At 39.2% G+C, this 13,348-nt stretch overlaps 1 protein-coding gene across 1 annotated transcript; it reads left to right on the top strand.

Annotated features, from left to right (window-relative positions):
• Nucleotides 1-1,496: 1,496 nt before the first annotated feature.
• Nucleotides 1,497-12,161, top strand: LOC135476820 (malectin-B-like). Its single transcript, XM_064756952.1, is given in 5 exon segments — nt 1,497-1,842; nt 1,845-1,915; nt 9,810-9,989; nt 10,383-10,440; nt 11,742-12,161. Coding segments are annotated over 5 exon segments (615 nt in total). The 5' UTR covers nt 1,497-1,760; the 3' UTR covers nt 11,966-12,161.
• Nucleotides 12,162-13,348: the final 1,187 nt, after the last annotated feature.

The following is a 13,348-nucleotide window of genomic DNA, read 5'->3' as shown; positions in this document are numbered from 1 at the left end:
CGTGGAGTCCTGACTTCAGCTCTGGGCTCGGTTATTCAAAACTGGTTTAAGACTTAATACCAGATATAACTTTAAGCCATGACTTTTAGTATTCAATTTTGTACTTAGCCTAACAAAAACTAATGTACCATTATATCAAATATGAACTAAAACTGTTGCTGTTATACTTTGACTTTCGAGATCTCTAGTGGCTGATGAGTTTGGCTAAAAATTTATATACAAAATATGACTTGATACCAGTATTACCTAGTACATTTTCAAACTACTGGGCCTAGGTTCACACGGCTGGGCGGGGCCCAGTGCTGTAAATATCCATAAGCCTAAGCTTCTTCAAGTATGATTGATAAGATTAGCGGGATCAATTGACATTGTAACAGGCCGATGTGTAAGCTACTGATGTATCTGCATATCCATAGTTTCGGGCACCCAGGTTCCTGGCCGGAAGCAGGAGGTGAAAATAACATGGAGCTAACTGGGCGAAATGCCGAGTTCTACCGATTCCTAAATATACAGTACTTAAGGACACAAACTGTCATATTTGAAGGCTGGACACATTATGATTACTTTTCCACAAAGAATATTTTACATTTTTTGAGCTAAAATTGTCCTAAATACCTAACGTATTTCTCTCGGGGATTAAATTCGCTTTGTTTTCACCTCCAGCACTTAAGTCACGTGTGCTCATGATTGGCTAAGAGCAGCCGTGATATCACTGCAAAACTATGAACTGTAACACAAGACAACTACATTTTTTGAAGGAAACAAAATCTCGACTGCTACGACCAATACGCCCGCTAAGTAGACTCTGCAGAGGGAGATAAATAGAACAGACGACGTATAAACATAACACGTATGGGCAACATACGCAGGTGGCTGACAGATGAGCGATGAGGCGTGAAGGCCTTTGATCAGCCAGTATATCAGCTAATTGCGTTACCTGTCGCAATAATTGTATATAATTCCTAACATTATTGCACAAATACCTGCAATATAAATATACTGTAACTGACCGTTAGATATCCTTTTTCTGGGGCAAACTTAAATGCTGTATAAAAATAAGGTGTGCCATCAACCTGCGGATGGTCGTAGTTTTTTTCGGGCTCTGTCCAGTTTCCTCCACCATAATGCTGGCGGCCGTCGCATAAGTGAAAAATTCTTGAGTACGGTGTAAAACACCAATCAAATAAATAAATAGATATAAAAATAACTTTTGGTGCTGAAACTTGCATTCTACCAGTAGGATGCCATTCTATCACATTTTGAAGATCAATAGACCTCTCACAATCTGGAAAAATGAACAACTTAATCATGGACGAAATTTGAGGTCATTTGCAGTACGGTATATTTTCTTCGAATTTTGTGGGGTGGGGGTGGGGGGTGGGGGTCCATGTAATTTCTATGTAATGTAATTTTTTCTATGCAATAGAGTATAGCATCACTACGAGCAACAGTGCGCATGACGGGACCCGGCGTTGACAACTTCCGCTAGGAAGTAAGCCCGAGTGGGAACGTGGTTTGCAGCAACATGTTTTCCGTGGCAAGTTTAGTTTGTGCTAAGATGGGGCGGTGTCTCGTCAATAACCGCTGCGCACTGTTTAGTTTGTGGTGTGTCCCTCTCCCTGTTTAGTCAAACTCTTGCGATAGGAGATGTAATTTGGGCTGTAAACTCGGGTGGGGAGGCACACACCGATGTTCACGGCATCAAATATCAGAGTGACAAACTGAAAAACGGCATCCCGTCTGATTACGGTAAAACCTTAATGATCCAGAGGGTTGTCCCACCAGATCAAATCCTGTACCAGACGGAGAGGTACCACTACTCCACGTTTGGATACGAGATTCCATTAAAGAGGACGGTGATTATGTAATCGTGTTGAAATTCTGTGAAGTTTGGTTCACGTCCCCAAATCAAAAGGTAAGATATGCACCCCTCCTCTGTACAAGTCATAGTCCAAGTACACTGACTGTTGAGAAATATGTGAGAAATTGTGTGACGCGGGTAGCGGCCCCAATAATCACTCCACCTACCACTAACTGCTTAAATACATGTTGTAACATCTTCCTTTCCATTCGCCACACACATTTCTTTAATGGTAATAAACTAAAGTATTACCAGTAAAGTATCGTTTCACGTGTAAAATGCCTCCAGGGCATGTCTTTCTGTCGTGTTTTCAAAGCAGCTGCCATTTGCCTTGTAGTTTGACAGGGTCACATGAACACTTGAATCGTCAATGACTGGACTCGTTAATTTGTAGTTGACTACATTTAAGATATTCCAAATTATTATACTATAAATAACCCAATTCCACAAAATTGAAACTTGCGCTGCAAAAATAATGCACGAGACTTACTTGAGAAAAGAAAAGTACAAAAGTCTGCTTTTGGGTACGCTCCCAAAATTGTATTCACCCATTTTAAATACATGGCAGCCGTCTGAAAACACGATGGTGGGTCATGGCCTGAAGGCGTTTCACGTGTGAAACAATACTTTATTGGATTATCATGAAAAAAAATTTGGGTGGTGAATGTAAGGGGAGATATTACGACGTAGATGTAAGTAGCTGGAGATAGGTGGGGCCGCTATCTGTGTCACGCCATTGAGACAAACTTGCACGTCTGTGACTGTAGACTGAGCCGCCATGTATATGGTGTTTTCGACTACTTTCAACCAACAGCCAGTGTATTTAGATTATACAAGTCACCCCTACAAGTCAAACGCCCTCTGCCCAATCACCCCCGCAATCCCCCAACCTTCACCCGGCAGACCCCTTCCCTATTGTCTTTGCAAACAGGATGACAGATTTGCTGTGGGACTCATTTCCCAAAACTCATGTCATGTTGTGTTAAATGTCTTGGTAAAGTATGGTGAGAGTTGAAGCTTACCATAATTGTTTTCAGGAGGAATTATATTGAAGTCGGCAAGGCTGGTCTCCAACATGACTGAAGCATGTTGTACATTTATAAACCATTCTCTAGCGGTATATGAGAATTGTGTCCTGCTGTACATTTGGTTGTCATGGTTATGGGGTGAAGTGCCTAAATTTAATTCCTGCTGTTTCTTCCTCTGCTTGGACACGTAGTCTGTGTATGGTCCATCAACTCAAAAGCCCATGCCATAAACATGAAACACAAACAGTATACACACATTGACTTCTGGGACTCTTGAACTAGGAAACCTTTCCCTTAGACAGTAAACTGTCAAAATGCAGTGTAAAGCGGAAAGTACATCCCCATGTAATGGTCAATCTAAAGATTAGATTAGAGGTTAGATAGGTTACCGACTTTTACTTTGAGATCTCAAATCTAACCCTTTGCATTATGACCCTGTGTTTTGTAGCTCTGACTTGACATAGAGTGATATTGGCATTGCTCTGGGTAAAAAACTGCCACTGCATGCATACAGGATATACCTCTTCCATTTTGTACAGGAGGACCACCGAATAGCGAAAATCATTGATGCTGATCAGTCCATTCTTCTATCAGGGTGAAGTGTGACCCATTGTGGTCAGACATCAGAACGGCTATATCTGTAATTTTTAACGGTGCTTACAGCTTCTTTCACACCTCAACTGGCAGGTGGCGTTTTCACATCTCAGATAGCTTATGTCCCTTTCATCTCTCAAATAGCTTATGTCCCTTTCACACCTCAACTAGCTTATGTTTCTTTCACACCTCAACTAGCTTATGCAGCTTTCACATTTTAAATAGCTTATGTCCCTTTCACATCTCATGTAGCTTATGCCGCTTTCACATTTCAAATAGCTTATGTCCCTTTCACATCTCAAATAGCTTATGTCCCTTTCACACCTGAAATAGCTTATGTCCTTTTCACACCTGAAATGGCTTATGTCCCTTTCACATCTCAAATAGCTTATGCCCCTTTCACACCTCAAATAGCTTATGTCCTTTTCACATCTCAAATAGCTTATGTCCCTTTCACACCTCAAATAGCTTATGCTGCTTTTACACCTCAAATACCTTAAGTGAAACCAGATGTGAGCACAATCTGGAACTACCAATGAATTGGCGTAGAAATGCACATACCATGATGGCTATTTTTACACTGATGATTTAATAGGGAGCTTTCAGCCTACAAATGACTGATGTCCCAGTGCAGAATTTTGGTCGCCCCTTTATGGCACAATAGGGCTACTTGTCTATCTTTGAACATGGTAACGATCACGTTAAAGGTGAACTGTCCCAGTTTAATATCTCACTTTACTTAACTGAATGGTATACCTGTGATATGGGAAAAACTTATGAAAACAAAAAAAATAATAAAAAGCATCTGGTGAGTTGTTTTACTTGTAGAAATTAAAAACATAGTTAACAGCAAAAATTGTGAGAGAAAAGACTCACATCGCTTGTCTGCCCTTGAATGGCACTAATGTGCCAAATATGTGTGACATAACAGTAGAACTCTGGTTTAAAGGCATAGTGTCGGCTACATTGTGTTTGATCCACATTATTTGACAGAAAAACTGCTTTTGTGACCAGGAATGTTTAAAATAGTACTGCTTCAGGTTTCAATTGTCGGCAGATTTTTTAATTTCCATTCCGCTGTGAAATCCAATTCTAACCCCATTTTTAACCTGTAAGCTGGGTCAAAACACGCCTCCTCAAAATGGTTGGGGCATAATTTTGAGTGCTTATTCGTGACGAAATGGTCTGTTCACATGGTAATTATCCATTTTTCGTCACATGGAGGGGTCCGATGGGAGGCATAAAAACCAATCCCATCATAACTTGGTGTGCAATTAGCACAGTTCATTGCCGCACAAAGTGGCATTGCTGCAATGTAACGTCATAAACTAGGGGGACATCAAGGGCAGATACATTTAAATGTGTAGAGAATATCAAACTTCATAAAACTCAACCTATCAGCCAAAAAAAAATGGTTTTTCTACAACATCTGGCGAATTGAATTCCTTAAATCACTTCGGCTCCATGGTTCAGATACCTCAAGGATATCCTGTGTTAATTTGGTGAGAAAAATTTGATCAACGAGGATAGTTCAGCTTTAAGATCAAAGTACCGACAGAATATCAGTGTTTTTGCAATATTGGTAACCCAAACCCACCCAAAAACATAATTCAGATGATCAGTCTAGTCCTTTTTGATTAGTTTTCTGTATTCTATATACCATCCCTTGTTAAAATTACCAGATATTATTTTTTAAATATAACACTATATCTTTGGGAAGAATTTGCCAAACTTTGTTCATCTGTAGTAGTTTAGAAGGAGTTCTAAGAATTTGATATCTAAAATACATGTATGTCATAGGAAGCAGCTCATGATTGTCACCATTTCTTCACAACTACAGGAGCTGCTTCCACACCTTCAGAAAATACATAGTATGAGTATTTTGGACAATGGTTGGTTGACAGGATATGTCAATTTTGCCGATGACATATCGTAGGTATGTTTTCTGACAGTGTGATGCACTATGTTGTATATAGTCTTTGATCATCTTATATCAGGTTCATCTGTATTTTATATAAACTGTATAGACTTTGTAAGTAACCTTTTGTGTGAATGTGTGTGTGTATGAGGAAAGATTGGTTATGTAACTATTTGATGGCCTTCAGAAAATGAAGTATTAGTAGTAGTGTTATTATCATCATCACTGTTATTATCATCATCATCATTATTATTATCATCAACATTATCATTATTATTATTATTGTAAGAGGCCCCAGCAGAAGTTGACCAAATCAGCGAACAAAACTGTGGCTAACAGAAACAAAACAATAAAAGCATCTTGGCCTGAAACTGAGTGTACTGCATTACAAGGCGTGGCAGCAGGAACTCATCTCATCAGATTTGCTGACTCCTCCCATTGATCTCTGATCACCGATCAATAAGTCAGCATTGCTCTGACTGATGCGTCCTTTTGTATGAGGACTCACCTGCGCTGTTTGTGAGGCACGTCTAATGGCATGACACACTATCCTCATCAGCTGAGCACACTTGTAATGACTGTAACCAGCATGTTATGGCGACATGGCCAGTTTGATGTTTGTGGCACAGCTTACATACTTTGAATGCAATGCATGTGCTCGTTTTACGTCATTACCACCTGTAAACAAGCTTTGTTTGTAGGCTTGTTTACATACTTATGTATGTACGAGGAGTCATTAGGTGTGGGTAGATATGCTGTGTTTTCTTGTAACAGAGAGAGTCCATGCTGCCTAAGTGCTGCCCCACTATATACATGTATCATGCCGAAGAAACCAGACATGACACGGAGCTAACCAGTCTTGTTTTGTTGCTCTAATCACTCAGTGCTGAGTGTCGAGCGAGGCGACCACAAGTACCATTTTTAAGGTCTTTAATACGATCCGACCTGGTTTGGTCCCAGATTTTCCGAGGCTTATACGTACAGGTGATGGTTAGAATCAAGTGTTGGTCAGAGTCATGTTGTATATACTCTAGATAAAGACATTGCATGTGTGTAAAGTATTCTTAGAGACAAAGGTTGAGTTTCTGTGTATTCTGACATCACCTCTGCCTCATCACTGTGACCTCCGTGGCTTTGTCAAGATTTCAGTACAGAGTTTGCGAGTGGGTGTAGTGATGCAGCGTATACGTTGAGAACAGCGCATGTGCTGTAAGGAGTTCGGAAAATCACCCAAGATTTTGCCCAGAAACTTTTGATGCTTAAAAGAAAAAAACAGCCTTATCTTAAATTTTAGAGATGTACTTAAGGTTATATGAAATATCTCAATTTTGTGCCAGCAATGAGTGTTATTTGAGTATTTAATACTTAAACATTGAAGGCTTGGGAGTCAGATTACAAACGTCAACATGTTTGCTTTGCCCAGTAGCTCCTCAGGACATGGGATTCCAGACACAGTTTGGCAGCCTACAGCCACGCATGTAGGTAAGATGTGGCCCTCTAGTACATCCCGGGGGCCTCCGTGGCTCAGTTGGTTAGCGCGCTAGCGCAGCGTAATGACCCAGGAGCCTCTCACCAATGCGGTCGCTGTGAGTTTAAGTCCAGCTCATGCTGGCTTCCTCTCCGGCCGTATGTGGGAAGGTCTGTCAGCAGCCTGCGGATGGTTGTGGGTTCCCCCCGGGCTCTGACTGGTTTCCTCCTACCATAATGCTGGCCGCTGCCGTATAAGTGAAATATTCTTGAGTACGGCATAAAACAAGAATCAAATCTAGTACATCCCAGACTCTTCCTTTTTAGAATTGGCATTTACAGTTCTTAAATCCACAATTTTCATGATTCTATATATATATATATATATATATATATATATATATATATATATATATGTATTTAGCTGAGACTAGAAATGCATGTGAGTCATATAGTAGGAGTAAAACCTTAAGCTCAATGATGTCACAATGATGTCACAGGAGGAAAGGAGGCTTTTCATTGGACAAGCCTGAAACATGTCAGGACTTTGGATGCTCCCCGAATTTTTTGAAGAAAATGACGATGTTTAAAACCATTTTTCTTTGTTACGAAAACTTGAAACCAGAATTCCATACAGTTTGTATTGCTTTTTCATTTAAGGTATAGGTTGTGTAAATCTGAGCAGCGTTGAATGCTATTTTGACAAGTATGGAGCAGTTCATGACCTAGTGGCTAAGGTGCTAACCTTACAATTGCCATCCGGATGATCGTGGTTTTCCACAGGGCTCTGCCCAGTTTCCTCCCACCATAATGCTGGCCGCTGTCGTGTAAGTTAAATATTTTTGAGTACGGCGTAAAACACCAATCAAATAAATAAATACAATCGCCATCACACACAAATACAGGTTCAAATCTGGCCTTAAACAGGGACGTTATTTCCCTCATTCGCACTGTATGGGGGGTGTTAGAGATAATAAGAGGTCGTTGAAGCTCATGTTTGCGCACCTCTAACATTAGTTGAGGAGTGAAGCCAACTTGTGTTCCACCATTGTGACGTACATTTCTGTACTTCACACGTGGGAAAGTTCATCAGTAACTTGACCATGGTCAGAGGTTTACCCCGGGCACTCCGAAGTGCACCACTGATGAAACTGACCACCATTTTGTATTTTCGTATCTTTGGAAAATTCTTGAGCATGGCTTTGAAAAACAGTGAAATAAATAAATAAATAAATAAACAAAACACTGGTATTTAAAGCTGTGTGACTGGAAACCCAGAGGCACATGTCACAGATGAGCATACATGTATTAGATAACCAAATCTGTGTACATGAATATCAATCTTGTTGTACCCAGGTAAAACGATGAAATGTTAAACGACTCTTTATTGTGATAGGCCATGCTCTCATGGCATGAATGGAATTGTAATTATCACAGCACAGCTGGTGTTAAGATCAGGTTTTATACATAACTGTGTTTGATACTCCTGTGTATAGGATAATGATGCTCATGTACAGTGTATTAACTGAATATCTGTTAGAATTACCTGTAGCCATGTATACAAGCTGTAAATAACCTCAAAATTCCCCCTCCCCAAAAGTGTGCTTTTAGAGGCAAGCAAATGTCATGAAATATTTTTTCTTTGTATGTTATGAAACACGTATTTTTAGTTCGTTGGTACAAAGTAAGGTTAGGTATTGTGAGGAAGTGTGTTGGTGAGGGAGGTGGGGGAGGGCGTGGCTGGTGATGTGGCTTATGTGTCCCAGTAAGCAGTTTTGTAAAAGTCGGCTGCATAATCAACTTAGACTACGATTGAAACTGAAGATGTACATATCAGTGAGATGCGGGTTTCTGCTAACGCTTGTCCAGTGTGCTATCATCGTGCATTCCAAACAAACTTCAGAAACATTTGTAACGCGACATGAAAAGGAGCAACTTTAAACAACATACATACGCATTCTAAATAGAGTCATAGATAAAATTATTGTTCATTATATCATGAGGTGACACTTATTATGTTTATACTGATGAAACGAGCACAATTTTGAAAAATCCAGTTGTTGATTGCTGCATTTTGCTTGCCATAGCGCTGTCAATTGGAAATTGATAAATTGATGGCTTTGGCTTTTGATGATTAATTCACAGCCAAAATGAAAACAGAAAAAATTGTGGATGCAACAAATATACCTGTAAGCTGATGGTATTTACTGATGGTGGTTGTCATTCCTTTAAATATTCAGATGTGTGTCTTGTTCTTTATTCTTGTGGACAAATAGTCTACAGTTACTGGTATAAAAGATCAAGACAATGTAAATGTGGCCAAACTCTTTGTAATCTGTCCATTGATCTATTCCCTTGTGTGGACAGTTTTCGCAAACTTCACATTTGACTCGTCCGCTTCGGGAGCAGTAGATCCAGGATCAAAACTGGGTCGAGTCACACCCAAGACTTTAAAAGAGAAAGTTGTAACTTCCTGGCTTGGTGTTCAGCAGGAAGGGGATATCGCATCAACTGGTTGACGCGTATCAGTATAATGGCTCGGTTGGGGCGCCTTACTTGCCTTTAGTAAATCGTCTCAGTGAAACAGCACTAGATAAAAGAGCGGTGGAAATCTGTCCTGCAACAAGGAGGCACATTACATACACCCTAAGGATTCCTTCGTTGTCATATGACTGAAAAATTGTTGAGTACGACTTTAAACCCCAAGCACTCGTGCACACACATTTGACTGTTTTTTTCCATTTCAGAAATTGATCATGATAATACCACCAGTTTTAACATGATGCACTTGACACTTTTTTCCAACCACACATATATTTTGTTTAGGGAACATTTATTTTTGCCAACATGTATAGAAACAATTGAATCATGACCTAGTTTTTTTTTTTGTGTTAACACTGTGTGAACAGATTATAATCTTGTATATTTTTCTCATTTGTAGGTATTTGATGTGGTCTTAAATGGAGAACACACAGTTGTGGATGAGCTGGACATATATGGCAAAGTGGGCCGTGGTGTCGCCCACGATGAAATTGTTCCGTTTTCCGTTAAAAATGGGAAATTAAAAGTGAACGGAGAGACGTCGCAGCTCGACGGAAAGCTTAGTGTAGAATTTATAAAGGTAACCTTCTGGTTCAGTAAGGCCACACACGTTTTAATTCCAATTTTAATTTTTGGGGAGGGGGTAGGGGTGGGTGGGAGGAGAATAAATGTTCTTTCAATGTCAGGGAAGGGTATAAAAGTAAAAATAAAAACATGAAAATCATTGAATTTGTGAAAATTAGCTCTTAGATAATCATATCAAGACTGGTTTCACAATGCCTCCTGAAATAGAATTCTTCTTGTAATCTGAGGCCATAAACTTTGAATGAACCATTTCCTTGTTATAGAGCATGTACAGGTATACCTACGTGTGTAACGGTGACATGAATTGTCTAAGCTGTTCAGCTTTAAGATGATCGTGTACAAGTTGTGTGAGTCATTACCAATATGTCCTTTGATCTGTTTATTGCAGGGTGACCTTGACAATCCCAAGGTCAATGCCTTATATGTAATGAAGGGTACTATTGATGGTAAGTAACTTGTTTATGTTTAGCTTTATTCCTAAACAGTAATTTGGGGGGGGGGGGGAGTTTGGAGTTCTAAAACTCTTTTATCTGTAACGCTATGAAAATGCCACTGCATCATGTGACCTGTGAAAAATATTGCGCTGCAGGTTTGGATTATATTTACTTAGAAAGAGTTTGATGAATGATGGTGAAAATTGAGGAACTGAACTTTTGCGAACTTAAAAAGAGAAGTGCCTGAGGGAAAGAGGTGTCTTTTGTGTCTCCCGAAGACGGTAACACATATTTGTAAATTACTGTTGACAAAACATTTTTACCTTTAATGACAAAAGAGTTTAAACTCCACATTCCATTGTTGAATGGATGCGGTTTAGTTTGTATGACCTCTGTCCCAAAGTAGAAACATCACATTGAAATTATATGTCTTTACAATAAGAGTTGGGAAATATTTGATGTCTTCGCATTAAAGTTTGTGTCAAGACATTTGTAATGCAGGCTCAATCCTGACCTTGTGTATGACCTTGTGTATGACCATGTGAGTCGGTAACTCACCCAGAGGTCTCTGGTTTACCCAGAGCATTCTGGTTCCCTGATATCAGCCTCTATTGTATGAACAACAATCAGGAGTTTAAGGACACGGGTGTATTTATATCAAGAGCTGTCAGAAACTTGGTGTGTGTTTATGTCAAGAGCTGTCAGAAACTTGGTGTGTGTTTATGTCAAGAGCTGTCAGAAACTTAGTGTGTGTTTATATCAAGAAGATAGTGGCATGTGTTTCCATCAAGAGATGTTAGACAGTGGTGTTGTTTATATCAGGAGTTGTCAGACAGTCGTGTGTGTTTATATCAAGAGATGTCAGACAGTCGTGTGTGTTTATATCAAGAGTTGTCAGATAGTGGTGTGTGTTTATATCAAGAGATGTCAGAAAGTCATGTGTGTTTATATCAAGAGTTGTCAGATAGTGGTGTGTGTTTATTTCAAGAACTGTCAGACAGTGATGTGTGTTTATATCAAGAATTGTCAGATAGTAGTGTGTGTTTATGTGAAGAGCTGTCAGATAGTGGTGTGTGTTTATATCAAGAGCTGTTGGAAACTTGGTGTGTCTACCTGTGTATCAACAATCGCCAAATACTTTGTGCGTCTGTACATTAGGAATGTTTGGGGTTTTGGGTGTTCCCTTGCACCATGTAGTGGGTGGGGTTTTAACTGTTTCCTTGCACCATGGAGTGGTTGGGGTTTGGGTGCTCCCTTGCACCATTTGTGGTGTTATAACAGACATTTTTGAACCGCTTTCTCTTGACTTGTAGATGTTCCAAAATTACCTCCCTTGCCTGGTGCTGATAATCGCCGTGATGACGAGGAAGAGGAAGAGGAGGAGCCAGTGGAACAGAAGCCGTCAAAACGTCGTCGTCCATCAGGGCCAAAAGCGCAGGATCCATATGCGTCTGACGACACCAGTACCATGCTCCTGCCAGTCTTTGTGGCTGTTGGTGCATTTATTCCATTGCTATTCTGTCTATGTAAATTATAGCTTTTTTATTTAGTTTTTCTTTTTTTTTTTTTAAAGAACCCACATGTGTGAACTTTTTCAATTCTGTTTGCGTGTGAATTTCAGGAGGAGAAATGGCAGAGCTATTGCTCATTTGCTTCATGTACCATTTTTTTTCTTGCGTCATTTTCTGTTGAAAAAGATTGTTTGAAACTGCGAATGTTTCATCCTACATTTTCATTTATCACTGATTTTAATTGATAATAAATAGCCTTCAGAATGTTCTACTCTATAAATGTTTATACATATATATATATATACACATATATATACATACGTTTATATATTAAAGGGGAAAGATTTTAATTGTCAGATTAGGAATAATATTTATCTGATTTTGTTTGTAAATAGGTGTGAGGGATTTTTATTTCTGAAAAAAATTGAAAAAGGAAAAAAATGTATAAAAAAAAGGAAAGCAGTAATCAGATGATTGTGTTAGTTGTGTTCTACAACACTGAAACATTCTTTATACTTTTACAGTTTATTGTTTTGAATCCTTAACGTCGGAGTGCAAAAAATCCTCCATCTTATCAGTGTAATGAATAAATCTATTTAGAAGGAAAATAGTCAGCAAAAAAAAAAAAACGTTGAAAAATTTGAGTAGATGACTTGTGAAGTATACGTGTAGAAGTGTTTATTATGTGCTGCACATTAAGATATTAAAGAGTAAATTTCGGGATGAACACGGCTTTCTGTTCACTTTGTGTTTGTGTAAAGGGAAGGTGGCATATTTTTCAACTCCATGAGGTTGCGCTAGTGTGACGTAGGACCTCGATTTATTGTTATATCAAAAATGGATTGTAACAGTGTTACAGTGTATCAGTTTCTATTGTAATGTCATACAGCCTTTTATATGACGTCATCATGGTGATATCAGTAAAATGGTGTCAAGGTCCTGCTGCTTGGAGCTTGACATTACTGACAGCGTCCGGATATACAAGGTGCTTTTCAGTGCCAGTCTTGGACAGAGGAACATCGAGATTCTTAAAACTCCACTGTTTTGAGGTCTTGCTTCGCCTTGGCCATTTGATTTGGTCTTGCATGAAATTTCGGGAAATATCACATGTCTCCATCAATATAGATTACACCCTAAGGCATTTGTGCTGGTGAGAGTTTGTGTGTGCCTTACTCGTGTATGCTAGGTACTCAAGGTTTCCCCCACCCATAGAATTGACCGCCATTGTATGAAACACAGAATTGTTGAGTACGACGGGAAAATGCCAATCATTATAATGAGTAAGTAATCCTTTAGTTCACAGAGATAATTTAATTTGATAATTATTATCAGTCACTGTTTAAGCAATCCTGTGTTTAACACTTGAGCTATTTTATTGTGTCTATAATATCATTTGTTGGACGTGAACA

Source organism: Liolophura sinensis, chromosome 10, assembly GCF_032854445.1.
Source record: "Liolophura sinensis isolate JHLJ2023 chromosome 10, CUHK_Ljap_v2, whole genome shotgun sequence".
Taxonomy (NCBI): Eukaryota; Metazoa; Mollusca; class Polyplacophora; order Chitonida; family Chitonidae; genus Liolophura; species Liolophura sinensis.
The sequence above is the reverse complement of the archived record's forward strand: the minus strand, read 5'-3'. Positions and strand labels throughout refer to the sequence as shown.